Source organism: Aspergillus pseudoviridinutans (genome assembly GCF_018340605.1).
Source record: "Aspergillus pseudoviridinutans IFM 55266 DNA, scaffold_4, whole genome shotgun sequence".
NCBI classification, from domain to species: domain Eukaryota; kingdom Fungi; phylum Ascomycota; class Eurotiomycetes; order Eurotiales; family Aspergillaceae; genus Aspergillus; species Aspergillus pseudoviridinutans.
In genome coordinates, this window is record NW_025091284.1 from 4,161,623 (window position 1) to 4,178,101 (window position 16,479).

General features: G+C 48.8%; 8 protein-coding genes across 8 annotated transcripts; 4 read left to right on the forward strand and 4 right to left on the reverse strand.

Moving 5' to 3' along the window:
- Positions 1-234: 234 nt before the first annotated feature.
- Asppvi_006877 (uncharacterized protein) lies at positions 235-2,139 on the forward strand (the record flags this gene model as incomplete). The annotated part of the gene is made up of 2 exons (XM_043302772.1): positions 235-271; positions 338-2,139. 2 exons carry the CDS (start codon positions 235-237, stop codon positions 2,137-2,139), a joined length of 1,839 nt encoding a protein of 612 aa, XP_043158707.1.
- Positions 2,140-2,970: 831 nt separating this feature from the next.
- Asppvi_006878 (phosphatidylserine decarboxylase family protein) lies at positions 2,971-4,290 on the reverse strand (the record flags this gene model as incomplete). Its single annotated transcript, XM_043302773.1, has 1 exon — positions 2,971-4,290. The coding sequence occupies one exon, from the start codon at positions 4,288-4,290 to the stop codon at positions 2,971-2,973; it is 1,320 nt and encodes a 439-aa protein (XP_043158708.1).
- A 389-nt stretch (positions 4,291-4,679) lies between these two features.
- Asppvi_006879 (uncharacterized protein) lies at positions 4,680-6,068 on the forward strand (the record flags this gene model as incomplete). The annotated part of the gene is made up of 6 exons (XM_043302774.1): positions 4,680-4,803; positions 4,865-4,885; positions 4,938-4,999; positions 5,063-5,081; positions 5,143-5,474; positions 5,544-6,068. The coding sequence occupies 6 exons, from the start codon at positions 4,680-4,682 to the stop codon at positions 6,066-6,068; spliced, it is 1,083 nt and encodes a 360-aa protein (XP_043158709.1).
- A 337-nt stretch (positions 6,069-6,405) lies between these two features.
- On the reverse strand, positions 6,406-7,282 carry Asppvi_006880 (uncharacterized protein; the record flags this gene model as incomplete). Its single annotated transcript, XM_043302775.1, has 2 exons — positions 6,406-6,949; positions 7,002-7,282. The coding sequence occupies 2 exons, from the start codon at positions 7,280-7,282 to the stop codon at positions 6,406-6,408; spliced, it is 825 nt and encodes a 274-aa protein (XP_043158710.1).
- Positions 7,283-8,209: 927 nt separating this feature from the next.
- Positions 8,210-10,165, forward strand: Asppvi_006881 (iron-containing redox enzyme family protein; the record flags this gene model as incomplete). The annotated part of the gene is made up of 1 exon (XM_043302776.1): positions 8,210-10,165. The coding sequence occupies one exon, from the start codon at positions 8,210-8,212 to the stop codon at positions 10,163-10,165; it is 1,956 nt and encodes a 651-aa protein (XP_043158711.1).
- A 717-nt stretch (positions 10,166-10,882) lies between these two features.
- Positions 10,883-11,345, reverse strand: Asppvi_006882 (uncharacterized protein; the record flags this gene model as incomplete). The annotated part of the gene is made up of 2 exons (XM_043302777.1): positions 10,883-11,136; positions 11,192-11,345. 2 exons carry the CDS (start codon positions 11,343-11,345, stop codon positions 10,883-10,885), a joined length of 408 nt encoding a protein of 135 aa, XP_043158712.1.
- Positions 11,346-13,517: 2,172 nt separating this feature from the next.
- On the reverse strand, positions 13,518-14,564 carry Asppvi_006883 (ketopantoate reductase family protein; the record flags this gene model as incomplete). Its single annotated transcript, XM_043302778.1, has 1 exon — positions 13,518-14,564. One exon carries the CDS (start codon positions 14,562-14,564, stop codon positions 13,518-13,520), a length of 1,047 nt encoding a protein of 348 aa, XP_043158713.1.
- A 671-nt stretch (positions 14,565-15,235) lies between these two features.
- On the forward strand, positions 15,236-16,456 carry Asppvi_006884 (branched-chain amino acid aminotransferase; the record flags this gene model as incomplete). The annotated part of the gene is made up of 1 exon (XM_043302779.1): positions 15,236-16,456. The coding sequence occupies one exon, from the start codon at positions 15,236-15,238 to the stop codon at positions 16,454-16,456; it is 1,221 nt and encodes a 406-aa protein (XP_043158714.1).
- Positions 16,457-16,479: the final 23 nt, after the last annotated feature.

Consider the following 16,479-nt stretch of genomic DNA (forward strand, 5'->3'; position numbering starts at 1 on the left):
CTGTACTAGGTACCTAAGATAGACCCGCTGCGTAAGGCACTAATGATTCGCTCTTGTCTGTGCCTCACTGTCTGAGACCCCTGGCCATGGACTATCCTGTTTGGGACCCCGCAATGGTCCACTTTGTTGGATGCAGTCTGGAGGATAAATAGCTCCTGCGAGCACTCCTTCATCGGACTTACAGACTGCCACTATACGACATTCCGGGCAAGATAGGTAGTGCGTGAGAAAAAGATGACTTTGAAGCAGTTCATTTGGCAGGACAAGGGAGGTAAGTTCAGAGACGCCTTCGGCAAGGGCGACACGAAGTGGCCATTAACAAGACTTTGGATTATAGAGACATTCTCGTGCTGCTGGGAATGGGCCAAACCTGTTTCAAATGCATTCTCGACACTCAACCTGATATTGCGACTCACTGGCCCTGGACAACACGAGAAAGACAACGAAAATAACCGCGTGCTCGCCTTTCTTGCGGATACGACTCGTCGCTCGCCTCCTTTGAAGGAGACGCTGGTCAAACTTATCATCCCACTGCAGGGTGGGTATATCGCGCGATCCGACTTCCTCACCGTGAGAATGATCAGTTGTCCTATTGTTCAATGCGTGAAAGAGTTTTGTTCTCCTGAGCAGTATCTAGAGGTGCCTGGGCCTCATGTCTCTGAATTCGACGAAGTTGCCCGCTATGTTATTGGAGCGGTTGTACTGCGCGATCCAGAAATTCATTGCTCTTCAGCTCTGCAGCAAATTGATGAAGAGCTGGAGAACCGGATCCCGCTATCATATATACTTTCTACGCCGCTGACAAACAACCACCTGGTGATCGTCGGTCATCGGCACCCGGCAGTAATGGCGGGATACCTTGCCTCTGCCGCCGCTCTGGGCATCCGTGTTACGCTTGTTGATGGCGAGAATGAATTCCTGGCGGTGGAGAGACGGTCGGACGTGGTTGAGAAATGCATCCAAATTGACATGACCGCTGACGACAAGCTTGCAAGTCGGATCGTGGACGCCCTGTCCGCGACGAGAGAGAAATACCACGGGATTACCACGTTCACAGATACATGGCTGATCCATGTGGCAAAGGCAGCGGAGGCATTGGGGCTACCTACTACGTCTCTGGACACGGTGAAGCTCTGCTTGGACAAGTACGCCACGCGTCAGCTATGTCCTGATGAATTCCAGCCCCTGCGAATCAAGAGCTTGGAAGAACTACGGAGCCACCTGGTCAGCTCGCAGTTTGACTATCCTTTGATAGTGAAGCCCTGCACTGCATGGGGCTCACAGGGCGTCTACAAAGCTTGCACCCAAGAGGAGCTGCTCGCCGTTGTTTCACTGGCACAGAAAGCTGCTAAAGGCTCCGATCTCCTCATCGATCGATACGTCAATGGACCGGAGATCGATGCGAATTTTGTCCTACAGGATGGTGAAATACTGTTCTTTGAGCTAGTCGACGGTCTGCCCTGCACAGCCGAGGTGGAGAACCAGGGCAAGCCTGGCGACTTCCTTGAGACAGACGAGATATGGCCGACAAATCATCCCCAGCGGGAAAGCGACATGATCCGGTCGCGTCTCCACAGCATCCTCCTCCAGACAGGCTTCCGCGACGGCGTGTTTCATCTCGAAGCGCGAATCCCAAACTCCGCCATGCATTATACAGTGCAGGACGGAATCCTTGATTTGCGACCCCGCGAGGCAGAGCCGGTCGGTGACCTGTCCGTCTTCTTACTAGAGATCAACCAGAGGGTGCCCGGGCACGGCGGAAGTTGGGGCACTGCATTAGCATACGGGCTAGACTATCCAGCTATCTACATGCTCGGTGCTTTGAACGAGAAGGAACGGTTTCGGTCACTTTCAATCCCGTTTGCTAAAGGAGCTCAGCAATGGGTTGATAGCGTTTTCATCAACTCCGAGAAGGCCGGCGTCTACGACGGAGATGATGTCTGCCGGGAGCTGCGTAAGCAGAGGCCAGATCTCATGGCACATGTCCACTACAGCAATTGTTACTACGGCAATGGCGAGACAATAACGGATTCTCCAGCTCGAATTGCGCTCTTCGTCGTCACTTCACGTGAAAGTCGGCGGCAGGTGTTGGAGATTTCGAAAGAAATCCGCCAGTCAGTGGAAGTGAAGGTGCGATAATTCGCCAAATGTACCTACCATAGAGATCATAATTAGTGTGGATTACTACCTTGTATAGTCCGAGTAGTCGTGAGTACCTTCCCTAGATCGTCCACCCGAAACTCCGCTGTTGATGTTACATCTCAAGTGGGTCGTTTATAATCTCCTAGCCACAATCAGCACGGAGCCGAACAATGTCCGAACAACATACGATGGGACCTTATGAGATCGGATCCTAGTAACGCCCCGAACACCAAGCGGCGCGGGCCGCGGTATGGGATTAGGGCGGCCAGATACCTGTAACCTGTCTGTGACGCCGCAAGCCACCCCAGATGCAGTAAGATCTTAGTTCGTTTCTAAAAGTACAGCTCGGCCGCTGTGGTTCTACCATCGCCAACTTTATCCCTGTTAAGGCGACATGCGGCTTTCCCATCCTTCCGTGACTTATGTCTATCAACGATCCTGTGGTACTTTTGTTACGTTCTCAAGGTAGATCAAACTAGGCTAATCTATGAGGGACCTCGGTATGACCCGATTTGGAGCCATGCATCAGACTGCTGTCCGTAAACCAGGTATTCTACCTACTTAGCCAGTCCCATTCCCCTAGTAACTGCAGCATTAGTTGCAGATTGCGGTATCTTAGCATGTTCTGTGCTTTTTTACTGTGCTGTGTTCAAGTGAAGACTGTTCGTTGTGCCACCTTTCCCGGCCTGGCAAAAGAATGTTCAGGACTAACTCCTGAAAAGGAAAATATAGACAAAAAAAAAAAAAAAAAAAAAAAAAAAAAAAAAAAAAAAAAAAAAAAAAAAAAAAAAGAATTCGGCCGATGGTACCATTTGAACCTTTTCCACGTCAAGCAATCTGTGCTCTCGCAATCTCTGCATTGACAGGGATATTGAAACTTGGATTCTCGACCATGGAAGCCTGTGCCGTCCATTGTAGTACTGTCTCCGGCCTAAACAGTAGGCAAGTAGTAGAGCCTCCAAAGTGGAACATTCCCAACTCTTGCCCTTTGCTTACACGTTGCCCGGGGATAACCGTAGTCTCACATGTCGAGACCTCGGCCATTCCAACCGGCATGACGCAAACAAGCCCAATGGCAGGATTGTCCGCTTCGATGAAGATCAAAGCCCGGGTCGCGACTGCGGTCAGATAGCCCTGAGATGGGCTGAGGGACTTGTGAAGGGATCCGAATCCCTGAGACTCAGCTTTGGAGTAGTACGTTCCCGGCACGAGGCGAGTCTTCACTACCGTGCCGCTGACCGGGCTGTGCCAACGATGGTAGCTGAGGCTGCTGAGGAAGGCCTGGTAGACGGTGCCCCCGACGAAGTGCCGCGCTAGCTCATCCTGCGCCAACATGTCCAGGATAGAGTATGGCTGGCCCTTGACCCAGAAGGTGTCGCGGCGCGCTACATTGGTGGCGAGACGGTACGGCTTGGATTCGCAGGGGTTGGCGATGATATTGTCGTCGTCGGGACCGGCAACAGGACGTAAGCCCGGGCGGAAACGACGCACGAAGAAGTCGTCCCATGACGTGAAGCCCCAGTGCGGTAACGAAGGATTGCATTCGAACAGCTGCTCAAAGGTGAAGCTCGTGGTTCCAACATTAGCCACCCTCTCCATCGCAGCCAGGGCATCAGCCCCTAGCCAGCCGTTTGCATCCGTAGTTAGGACGTTAGCAGATGCCCCTGAGCCAAGATGCTCGGCCCACGTGTCGAGAACCTTCTTGAGCTGTGCGTTGACCCTGTCATGAAGGAAGAATGCTTTGCCGCTGGGGGTCGACATGGGCCAATTGAGAACCACGTTGATGGGGAAACCAGTCCACCCAATCTGGAAGACCAGGTTGTCCCATTTCGGTGCGGCCGTCAGCAGCGAATTCATGAGCTGTAGCATTTGCTTGTAGTCGCGGATTTGAGGCCGTCCAAGTGGGTCGTTGTCGTAAGGAGATTCGGATGGCACTTGTTGGAACATTGCACAAGCGTGCATAAAGATTATTGCGTCAGACTCAATGATATTCTGAAATTCGCGTATGACTGCATGTAGTGGGGGCTGTTCATGGCTAGGCTTGGTGGCCTGAAGCACCATGGAGATGAGCCACTGCTGTAGAGCCCTGCTTCCATGATACAGAGGTGCTTCTGTTGGCTGACTGGCGATTCCGGAGTGATTTCCCATTATTTCCTTGATTCAAGTGGATCTGCACGATATCATAGAAGCATATTGCATACACAACGTTGGGCAAGATGATTGCTAAATATATCTCCGCCTCTACACACGTAGGGCCTTTGTGTATGAATACACACGGGGAAATACGAATGAGCATGCGCCTCTTTCCATCTTAGCTGATGGTGGATCATCTAGGCAGTCAAGATGACACAATTCAGGCATCCTAGTATTCTCCACACGACTCCGTACTGAATTCCCTTAAATCAAGCACAAGCACCTTCCTGATCAGGTTTGGAGCCTGTTGGAGGCGTAAGCTCATCTGGTAGTCATTAATGTCCAACTCCCCAGTGAACGTAAGCAGTTTATCGACAGCAAATGGTACCGGTTAATAGCGCAAAATGGAAAATCAGGCGTCCGTTGAGCAGCGACTCGACTTGATCACGAAAGGGTTGATCGAGGTCCATGGAGGAGATTCGATCCGTCAGATTCTAGAGGAGGGTAGAAATCCCAAGGGCTTCTGGGGTATCGTATAGCACATCCACTTGATAGACGCGAGGGTTGTCTTGCTAACTGTGCAGTGAAGCAACCGCTCCGACGGGCAAGCGTACGATTCTCCACTTGCAATTCAGGACTTCATTATACTTACTTTCTTTTAGCGCATTTGGCATACTTCGTACCCTTGCTCAAACTGGCAGACTTTGTCAAAGCGGGAGCTGATGTGAGTTTTTGACTATCCACCCTACGGAGGAATTCGAATATTATGGCTAAGTCGGGATGTAAGGTGACCGTGCTATTTTGCGGTATATACAACAATCCTAGCTGTAGTCGACAATACATACGGTGGCTAACTCTTCTCACCAGATCTCTACGCATTTCTAGTGAACTACAAGCACTCCTGGGAAACAGTTGGCCATCGGACAGCTTACTATAAGCACATAGTGAGAGCAGTCCTCCAAACCTTAGGGGTCCCGGAGAACACAGTTCACTTCGTAGAAGGCTCATCATACGAACTGACCAAAGCTTTCTCTCTTGACAACTACAAACTCTCCGTTCTCGCGGACGTCGACGAAGTGAAAGGAACTGGAGACGAGTACCGCAATCCAGGCAAACTGAGCGTTCTCTTCTGTCCCGGCCTTCCAGCCTTGGCTGAAGAATACCTCGATAGTGATTTCCAGTTTGGAGGCGAAGACCAGGTATGACTTCCTCCCAATCATTGGCAAGAGTCACGCTGCGTACAAGAGTACGACTGATACTGTTCTCAGCGTGGTCTCTTTGCATTCAATGAGCGCTTTCTCCCTCAATTGGGATATCGAAAGCGTGCACATCTCATGAACACCATGGTGCCAGGGTTACAGGGCATAAAAATGTCATCGTCAGTGCCGGACTCCAAAATTGAATTTCTTGAGGATCCTGAATCTGTGCGCCGCAAGATATTCAATGCTAGCTGCGAGGATGGAAAGGCCGCTGAAAATGGCTTGCTGAGTCTTCTCAAGTTGGTGGTTATTCCTTTTAACCGGAATAGGTTGGAAAATGAAGGGGCAACGGATCGTGATAAAGGCGTGTTTCAAGTTAAACGAGGGAATGGTGAGGTCGAGAGCTATGCATCGTACGAGGATCTTGAGACCGCTTTTTCTACGGGCAAAATATCGTCTGGAGATTTGAAAGAGGCAACGGTGCAAGCTGTGAATGCGATGTTGGATCCTCTGCGTAAACAGTATGAGGCGAACAAGGAGTGGCAGGCTGTTGATAAGTTGGCATATCCTGAGGACCAGAATATTGCACTATGAATAGGATACGCTTTGGCGGGCTCAGGACCTTCTAGACGGGTGTTTCATATGAAGTGTTGAGTTTTCATTGTGATTATTATGGCAAAGATGCAACACGGGAATGAAAAAGTGTCGAATGTATGTTTCTTGGACATATATCAATCCGGATTAGAAATCCGGATGGTCTCTCATACAGAGATGGTGGCAGGTCGAAGTTCTAGGACCAAAGACAATAACAACGACATAGACACAGACGAAAATTAAACGAAGGAAAAGAGAAAAGGAGGATAAGCACCTCTGAGATCTGGCTGACTATGGAAAGACTTAAAATGTGATGTACGCTACCTAAAGCCCTAGCCTAAGTGAAAAGGTTGAGGGACGACTCAGGCCGCAAATAGTACAACAGACAAAAACGCTTCCCGGCCCCAGGAACTGGTTGTCCAACACGGTGCAAACGCGAGTGCAACTCTCCCTTGGACAACCGCTGCAGGGAGTTGGCTACGTTAACAATGGCATGGCCCGTCTTCGGTTCGATAAATCCCCACTCTGTAGACCCGGGCATTTGTATTTCGGTCGTGTAGTGTGGGCAGAAAAGTAGAGTAAGAGTGCCGCCATCAGTGTGCTGGGATGGGGGAACGTCTTCGAGCTTCTCCTCGAAGGGAACAGACTCTAGCTTGAGCCCAGAGTCACTCGGCTGCCCCTCCCGGTGGCTGTCCTCAAATCGGCCTAAGCCGAGGGAATTAGACAGCGAGGACAATAACGTAAGGACCTTTTCATGGGATGACGCAATAAAGTCTTCGACGACTGGCCACTCTTTGCTCATGCATTGTGGCGCGATTCGCTTCCCCTGGAGAATCTCATCCCGGGCAATTTCGAAAGTCTCTGCCTCGCCCGGCTTATACCTTGCAGACTGTTAAAGATTTTCGTATCTGGAAGCGACGGAGTTCCTCTTACCCCCGCTCTTGGTTTTCTCGGAAGTCTCTCATTTTGTCGGCCTCCGGCTGAGCAAAATAATCCTCTGCCAATTGGTAGAGAACATGCAGGGTGTCGAGATACCTTTGGTCGCCTCTTAGGTCAAGATAGAAGAAGCCTGGGGACTTGCTGTTACGAGCAAGCTTCTCAATCTCATCGGGATCACCACTTGCTAAGAGGTCGTAAGAGATGGTTTGAAGAGGGGCATGTAGGACACGGTGGCCGTCTATGATTGTCTGCTGGAGGCACGTAGGTGACGCCATTTTGGGAAATACAGTAGTAATAAAGTGTAAACAGTAGGTGAGTGGCTGTGAGAAAAGTTGTGGAATAAGTTCACGCTTTAGGACGGCGCCATATATAATGCCAATTTGTAGGCAAATGCTGTATAAAATCCGAGACATGCAGTTCCACCTGCCACGAGCATATGCGGTAACTTTGGAGGGGATGAGGCTGCCGTCGTTGAGCTGATAGTGCGGCATTTTTCAGGAATACAATCCGTCTTCTCTCCAATGTAACATTCAAGGGTACCCCTCTCGTGTGGAGAGACACTTGAGCGGAGCTGAGCCGTCCTGCAGATCCTGGACATGGACGCCTTGCCGTGACTCAGTAAGCTCTTATGTGGTTTTACATACATGGATATTGAATGAAACTTAAGCCCTGGTACAAATGTCTACCGGGTGAGACACATACCACCTGGCTAAACTTGGCCACAGTGTATGGAGCAAAGGTACCAATACATGCGTAACATGCTTGAGGCTGGCAGTCGCATGGTCTGTAATTGTCAGTGTTGACTAAATGTTTCCATTCGGCCCTAGGCAGCAGTAAGCAAAGTAAGGAGCATCCCCTGTAGAGCTCATTTTGTATATCGCTAACTGTTTGAGCCCCAAGGCTTTCTTAGAAAACCCCCGAAAGAACTGACACACACCGACTACATCCCGTTGCCTTCCTCCAGTCTGCCGTTGAACTCCTATACAATCCTTGTGGGACTTGACACAATGATAGCTAGACTTGATTTACTTGTTCTTTTCACTATTTCTTGCTTGATATTCTATTTGGTCTGGCAGAAGGACAGATCCAACTATGCCGTACTTCACGTTAATGGCGGCAAGCCTCATAAGGCTAAAGGAAAATTGATTCACAATAAAGAAAAAGCCGGAGTCCATCATGAAAATGCAGCTAAGGAGTTGCATATGCTGAAAGAAACTTACTTCAAGCTTCAGAACCTTGAAGTATTTCCTAGTATCCTCCCAGCAGCCCGACAACTGCTGAACCAAATGCTTTCTGGTTCCCTTCTAGATGCGATCAAAGAATCCCATTCCAATATTCTTGGTATAGACGAGTTCACGCCAGCCAAACTGGCGGAATTTGTCCGGACAGCCGAAGCCAAAACAAAGACCGAATGGGAGGACTATCTTGCGAGAAGGAAATCTGGATCCCCGAGGGAGCTCTTCCATGATGCAGAACGTGCCAGACACTGGCTTAGGCAGAATGCCCCTTTGAAGTACGTGGATGGTGCATGGCTTGGTCATATTCACAAAGTCACAACTCCTTTTGCCTTCCGCAGAGTCACCAAGGACGCGTGGCAAGTGTTGTCAGAAGAGCTCGGAGATGGTGACCTGCGCAAGAACCATGTGTTTCTCTACCAACAGCTGCTGGGGCAGGTTTCCTCTCAATTACCAGCCGGCGACTCCGAAGATTTCATTCGACCCCATCATGGACTGGACGATGTTGGTGTTTGGAGAGCTGCTGTAGCTCAATTGCTTATTTCACTATTCCCACACGAATTTCTACCGGAGATTCTCGGCTTCAACCTTCATTTTGAAGGCTTGACTTTTACCACGCTCCAGGTGGCCTGTGAATTGAAAGAGCTGGGAATCGATCCTTACTACTTTCTTATTCATATTACAATCGACAATTCCGACTCGGGGCATACGGCGATGGCAATGGAGACCGTTATCAGATATCTCGACATCGTCCAAACCCAAGAGGGCAACAACGGGGTGCAAAAAGCCTGGAAGCGCATTCAGGCAGGATATGTCTTGTCTGAGCGATCCGCCACCGTCTCCGTCAGAAGCTTGGAGAATAAAAAGACAGTGCCAGTAACAGAGGGCCTTGCTGAAGATGTCACTAAGATATTTCAAGCAAAAGCTTGTGCAGCAGACAAGATCCACTGCGCTAGTCGTATGACGATTAGTGGTCGTTCTTTAGCTGAATGGCTCGATCCAATCCACATCTGCGACAAAAGATGGCAGCTTGATTTTCTCTATGCCCTGGCCAACTGCACACCTTGGGTGAAAAGGGGTGACAGCGAGAACAGTAGGCTCATTCATGAACTCTGCTGGGGTGGCCGGATGTTCGGGTCCTTCACACACCATGAAGTTGAAACAGTGAAGAATTGGATTGACTCGTTGGATAACTTCTATATGTTCTACGTTGGAAGCCAAGACGGCCTGCACGCCACTTCCAAGAGCAGTGATATTCGTTATGATTATCCTGTATTTTCCTCCCTGAGTGTGGATGATATCCTAGGACAAACAGTCCCATTGTTGCGGGATGAGGATCGGTTCATCCTTTCCAGTGCGAATATCACTACAGTTGCGAGGATCCTTCCATTATGGCTCACCCACCCCTGCCTTCTAGAGGGTTTTGTGGCTGTCCCTTTCAAATCAACCAATACCCTTCACTGTACGGTGATACGCCTTCTTCGGAGTCAATATGGGTTCGGAATTGAACGACATGGCGTCGAAGGCATTGATGAGGTCCGTCGAGATGCGGTTGGTCTCGTCGAGCTAGGACAAGAGTTGATAAGGATCTATGGTGCGGAAAAGGTGGACTCCCTTGGGGATGCTCTAGAGCGGTGGCCTTCTGATTTCGCTACCGCAATGCTACACCTGTCTATGCAACCTATGAGGCACAGAGGCTTATTGCTAGGTATGACAAGCGCCTTTGTTAGCCTCCATGAGCATGTGGCGTCTTCCGACCTCCTACCCCTCAAAATGAGACTTATTTTGCAGGGTATTATCGTTCGAGAGCAAGAAAGTTTAAAGATCTGTAGAGATGAACTGTCTGACGATGGACAGGAATATGGTGACTTTGCTCGGGGCTTTATGCTAGCGAAACGGGCGATCTTGCAGTGCTTTGAATAGACAATAGATTTAATAAGAATACATGCTGCAATTTCTGAGACAGTATATCTAGGGGCGATGAGCCTGTGAGCTAGTATCAATTGTTTCAAGATTGAAGAGGTTGAATCCTACAAATGAATGTTTCATTGCTTCACATATGGACGCAGGCCATGCCAGTCAGTCTACTCTCGGGCATCATCCACAGGAGTGGGACCAGATATAGTATGGATCAACAGAAACCAAACCAACTACCAGGCTACCTATCAACGCCAGGGCCCAATATGTAAGTTACCACAGCCAGAACAGACAAGCGAATGTGCTGTGCTCGTCCCTCTTGGTGCATTCTTCAAATCATCAAAGATGAATTCCCTACTGTGGATGCCACCGTAGAGGGCATTATAAACAGGGCTGTCTAGTCCAGAATGCACATTAGAAGAATAGATGTTCAATTTGAACTGTTTTGATACTGATGTCCTCATACAAATTCAGTTAGCATGGGCGGTATTACACCACCTATCAAGAAAGATGCCCTCCATTCCACCAGGCCAAAGTGCGAATCATTAAGCTCCTATTAATACTCATCTAAGAGCTATACTTAGCCATACACAATAATATTCTACGGTTCAGCACTTGGGACATGAGAGAAGCTCTAGAGGAGATGAAAACGAAGGCAAGGTGTAAGACATGTTATGTTAACCTATCCAAGTAATAGAGGTGAATGAGTATTATCCATCGCAATTACCAGAATGTGTTCCAGTGTGGCGGCCAAAAAAAGGCCCCATTATGTAGGTTACCACAGCCAGAACAAACAAGCGAATGCTTCGGACTAGGTCCCTTGGGCCCATTTTGCAAGACATCAAACATGAATTCCTTGCTGTGGATGCCACCATAGAGAGCATTATGAACAAGGTCGTCTAGTCCAGAATGCTTGCCACAGTTGTGGCATTGCTCTCTTTCACAGTTCATAATATTGGCACGCCTTGTAATTGGCACTGTTTCTCTTTGTCAGTATTATTAGAGTTACCATGCTGGCGTCTGGCAACTAACCTGTAGTTTCAAGCATACTAGCAATGTGAGCCCGCTCAGTTTCAGTAAGTTCCCAGTTGTACCAATTCTTGCCATCATCGTCGGTGATGACCTTTGAAGGCGAGGGTGTCTCCATGGCCAAGGGATGAACAGGAAGGTCTGAAAGCGCCTGCATGGTGATAGATTTATGAGGTATAGATGAGTGTTTACTTCTGAGGATGTTGAAAAGATGATTTCAGTAAGGGGAGCAGGTTGGTCGCTTCGGATCCTTTATATGCTGGGATGATGCACTAGATCAGGTGATGGAAAGATAAAAAACAAAGAGATCTATGATAACTATGTTGCATGACATAATATGGATGTGATAGTATATCCAGCCTGCAGTAGGGTTGTCGATCTCTTATAGAGACCCTAAATTAGCCAACAGCAATTCTGCAATATGATAGTGTATAAAAAGCTAGGTTTAGTTAATACCTAATATGCACCTGTGTTCACATGAACTATGTGATAATCTGCAATCCTATACATTAATCACATAAACTTTGACTTTATACATACATCTTCAACTCTTTATTAGTCACACAAAAGCATTGCTTGAAAGGGTTTCAGCTAAAAGAATAGAACTAGAAAAAATATAGTGCTTCTGGACATACCCACTTTCAGCCCGCCACAGCACAGCAGTCGCCGATGTGGGGTAGTTGGAAGGTCGAACTAGGTACATTATCTTTTTCCCTCACCAAGATAGTAGGAATAAAGTTCGGTAATGACGTAGCTTGACTGTGTTTGGGAGATCTTTGTCTTGCGGGTGAGCTGCTGGAGGATTCATCTGAAGTGTAGATAGATCATCTTCAAATTAGGTACTCACACGTGTATTCCCACAGAGTTGTGTGCTATGCCAGCCATGATCAACAGAAGATCATTACCCCACCAGTTCTATTCAGTTCCTTGTTTGTCTACAAGGTTTTGAGGCCTGAATTCTGTACGCCGCTAGTAGCCCCGTGTTTATATAGATTAATGCTTACTTAATTGAGAATGGATACAGCAAGGTTACACTCGCTCAATAAGTCTTCCATATCTCTGAGATTGATCAACCTCATCAGTAAGCCGCTGAGATATTCATGATATCATGATCAGCCTACTAATCAGCGTGGTGACAAGTGAGCCGGTAATTGATCTACAAGATGACGAACTGGGTGTTAAAATAGTAGGGATGAACTGCTTCCATCACCACATCTGGGTAGGGTACATAGATCGCCTAGATAGATACTCATTTAAGAAGAATCAGACCTTCATTGCTTTTTCTGAACTGCATACAACATCATACCTCAGTGATTTCAGAACCTTCTCATCCGTACCAATTAACTATTCTTACTGTTGGCAGTGAAGAAGTCAATGAATCCTCAGCAATTTTAATTTGACTAATTAGACTACTGGAGTGATCTCATGGCTCACCACTAAATCACTCTCCATTTACAAGGATTCTAGGCTAATTTCCAACATTTAATTCCTTTACTCCAACTGTTTTAATACCTATATTCACATATAAATTCAGTTAGCGTGGGCAGTATCACGCTGCCTATTAATGAAAGATCCTCCTGTTAGAGGCTAAAGTGGCAATTATTAAGCACATAATAATACTCATCTAATAGATTTGATTAACCATACATGATATTATCTACATGTTGGTACAGGGACTGATGTGTTACAGCTACTTCAGAGAATATCACTGATTTTACCAGGGATGAACCTGACAAAGCAGGTAGTTCCTTGAGTAAGTGAACTCTCTGATTAAGAGCCCTCATGTAGGGCCTGCAACGATTATGTGCTATGGAGCTTACTTTACTGCTACAACTACATATAGACATTCAGACATGAAGCGCAGGCTCAATCTACGACACTGAAGAAGTCAACACCTGATTTGATCTGGGCATATTGGCTATTAGAATATTAGAACACTAGAATAATCAACTTTATGCATATATAAGACTAGGATATCTGGTTTGTTAGCAAAAATAGGGCTGTTCAGGATGGTAGTTCGACAGTAACCCCACAACGGAACCCACGTTCTCCTTACCCCACCACACCGTTAAGCTTATTTTAGCTTATATAATGGGTTATGTAACATTTTTTTTTATGTTTGAATTTTATAGACATCCCAGCGAATATCGCCGATGCTTTCAGATAGTCCAATCGAAGTTACCAAACTATATCTCAACAAGCCAACAACGTAGCAAGTCCTGATACTCGTAATTTCCTATAGCAAAATATTTCGCTTCTTTGAACTCAGTGTCAGTTTACCATCCAATTGATAAGGATGAGTAGACTGCTACTCATCTAAGCGCAGGCATTAACCCCCTCGCTGTAAAATATCCTCCATCAACCGCTCATTGATTGGTGTTGGTACTCCCACCTCTTTTCCTCTGCGGACCCAGTACCCATTAATGAACCGAATCTCCGTCTCCCGGCCGGTCCTCAGATCCCAGACCATCGAGCACGTTGTTTTCGCCGTCTTGACCAAGATATCATTCACGGTTCCTTCAAGTCTATCAACAGAGAAGCGCTCCCGGACATTGGGAACATTCCGCAGCTCTGGCAATGCCAGCACCACATTCGCAATCTCCGTGAGTATCTCCCTTCTTATTTCCGGTAATGTAAATAAGAACCCATTCTGAGCATCATGCAACGCGCAGAGGGGATTGCAGAAAGCGTTCACGGCCAGCTTCTCGAGCTGGATCTGGAAGGCTTCACTGTAGGGGTATGCGGTTGCGTTGAGGCGGGGCGACTGGGGTAGGAGGGTGAGGAGGTAGTCCGGCTCAGCGGCAGGAGTAGGATCAGGATTGTCGCGAGGGACCAGCCCGAGGGAAATTGCTGCGGCTCCGGTGTGAGTGACATGGAAGGGCCGGTTGAGTGTCACCCCGTGGGAAACCACCCCGACGATGTAGGTAGGCCTGGTCGCCGGATCGGGGAAGAGGGAGTCGTTGACGGCGTCGATGATGCCGCAGCCGTTCTGGAGGAAGAGGATTGTGGATGTGGCGGACAGGCGGTCCTTGAGGGCGCGCAGCGCAGTGAGCGTTTGAGTGGTCTTGACGGTGACGATCAGGTGGCGGATTGTATCTGATGTGACGGTGGAAGTTGGAAGTGAGTACCAGCTGCCTGATCTGTATACTTCCACATCGTATCCTGTGTGACCGACGGATTGGCCGTCGACTGTTTCCAACAGGATCCGCTTGTTGTTCCTAGTGTAGTCTTCGTGTAGAGATTCGCGGTGAAGCAGCAAAGTGACTGCTGGCCTTTGGGGGATGTCTAGCAAGCCATGAGCGGTAAATGTGCCGATACTTCCTAGTCCAAGAATATGCACCCTTGGTGGAGGGGATGAGGCTGTCTGAGAGAGCATATGAGAGTATCGTTTGGTCCTGAAGGCTCCAAACTGATTGACCCAGTGATTGTTTAGAGAAGGTCTGAGTGCAACAATGGTCAATCGACGATGCCACATGATATGCACATTCAATAAATACAGTATATCTGTTTCTAGTCTCTAAAAAGATTTTTGTTATAGAATAGGTGTAATTTAATCAAGTCTGGTGTTTTGTCCCAGCATTTCGTTGCTCCCTTTGATTTTCTTTTCCACGCCCTATGTATTTTTGCCACGTTTTCAGGGTGCGCCCTACGCCATACGCCCTACACCCTACACCCTACACCTTCACCTTACACCCTACACTCTACACCCTTCTGCAAAAAGGTTTTGTGATACACAGACTAATTAGTGAAAACTACAGTATCAAAGTAGATTATGTTCAATGCCTAGACACAGAAGTGCAGAATCAATCAAAGTACAATATTCGCGCCCTACACCCTTCTTATACACCCACGCCTTATTCAGTGATGCAGCTGGCAGGGCATATGTCCTTCTAATTAATGTGACTTAAATTCAATTTCCTCATGAATAGATTCATACTTCAACGATCTTGTAATCACTTTCCCGCAAACTGAACCTTGATCAAGAAAGGCACGCTTGAGAGTCAACACACTTGACCAGCACATGCCCGCGAAGAGACTTCACGCAAAATGAGACCAGAAGACTTTCTACCCCCCTCAGTTTTCCGACTGACAGATAACAAGCCCTTCGCACCTCAACCTGCCCAGCTCGACGCCTCCAAAACCCGAGTGTCCCTGACCAAATCGCCCAAACCGGTTCCTCCCTCCAACGCCCCCGAACTCTCCGGCCACAATATTTTCACAGACCACATGGTCTGCGCACGCTGGACGGCCTCATCCGGTTGGGAAGATCCTGCCATCCTCCCCCACGGTCCTCTAACAATACCCCCATCCGCCAGCGCTCTGCACTACGCAACCGCCTGCTTCGAAGGCATGAAAGCCTACCGCGGACACGACGGCAAACTCCGCCTCTTCCGACCCCAGTACAACGCAGCACGCATGCTCGCGTCCGCCACCCGTGTCTCGCTCCCCTCGTTCGACCCGACCCAACTCCTGCACCTCATCCGCCAGCTCTGCGCACTCGACGCACCGAGGTGGTTACCCGCTTCCGCGGCGGGGTCATCCCTATACATCCGGCCCACGCTGGTCGGCACAGACGACAGTCTGGGCTTCCAGGTTCCCCGCGAAGCTCTTCTGTATATAATCATCTCGTACTGGCCGAGCCCCGCTGCCAGCGGGGCGGGGCTGCGCCTGTGGGCGAGCGACTGCGATATTGTCCGCGCGTGGCCCGGCGGCTCTGGATCCGCTAAGGTGGCTGCGAATTACGGGCCCTCGATCTTGGCGCATAGCCATGCGAGGCGGAAGGGATGTGACCAGGTGCTGTGGCTGTTTGGGTCTGACGGGTGGGTTACGGAGGCGGGGTCTATGAATATCTTTGTGATCTGGAGGACTCGTCAAGGACAGCTGCAGGTTGTGACGCCGGGCCTGGATGATCATACGATTCTGGCTGGCGTGACGAGGCAGTCTGTTCTTGACCTTGTAAGGGAGCGGTTGTCTGGGGTGGCGGAGGTGAGTGAACAGGGGATTGAACCGGTTGAGGCGCTCGAATGTACGTTCACCATTCATGATATCGTCGCGGCTGCACGCGAAGAGAGATTGTTTGGTTTGTTCGCGGTTGGAACGGCTGCGTCGGTGGTGCCGGTCCGTGAGATACTCTTCAAGGAGGAAAGGATCGTGATTGAGTCGAGCCAGTCGCTCTATGTATCGCTGCTGCAGGGGTGGATGGCGGATATTACCTCTGGCAGAGAGCAGAGTATGTGGACGGAGGTAGTGGATGAGAGCAGCCCCTAGGTAGATTAGAATAAGCATCCGGT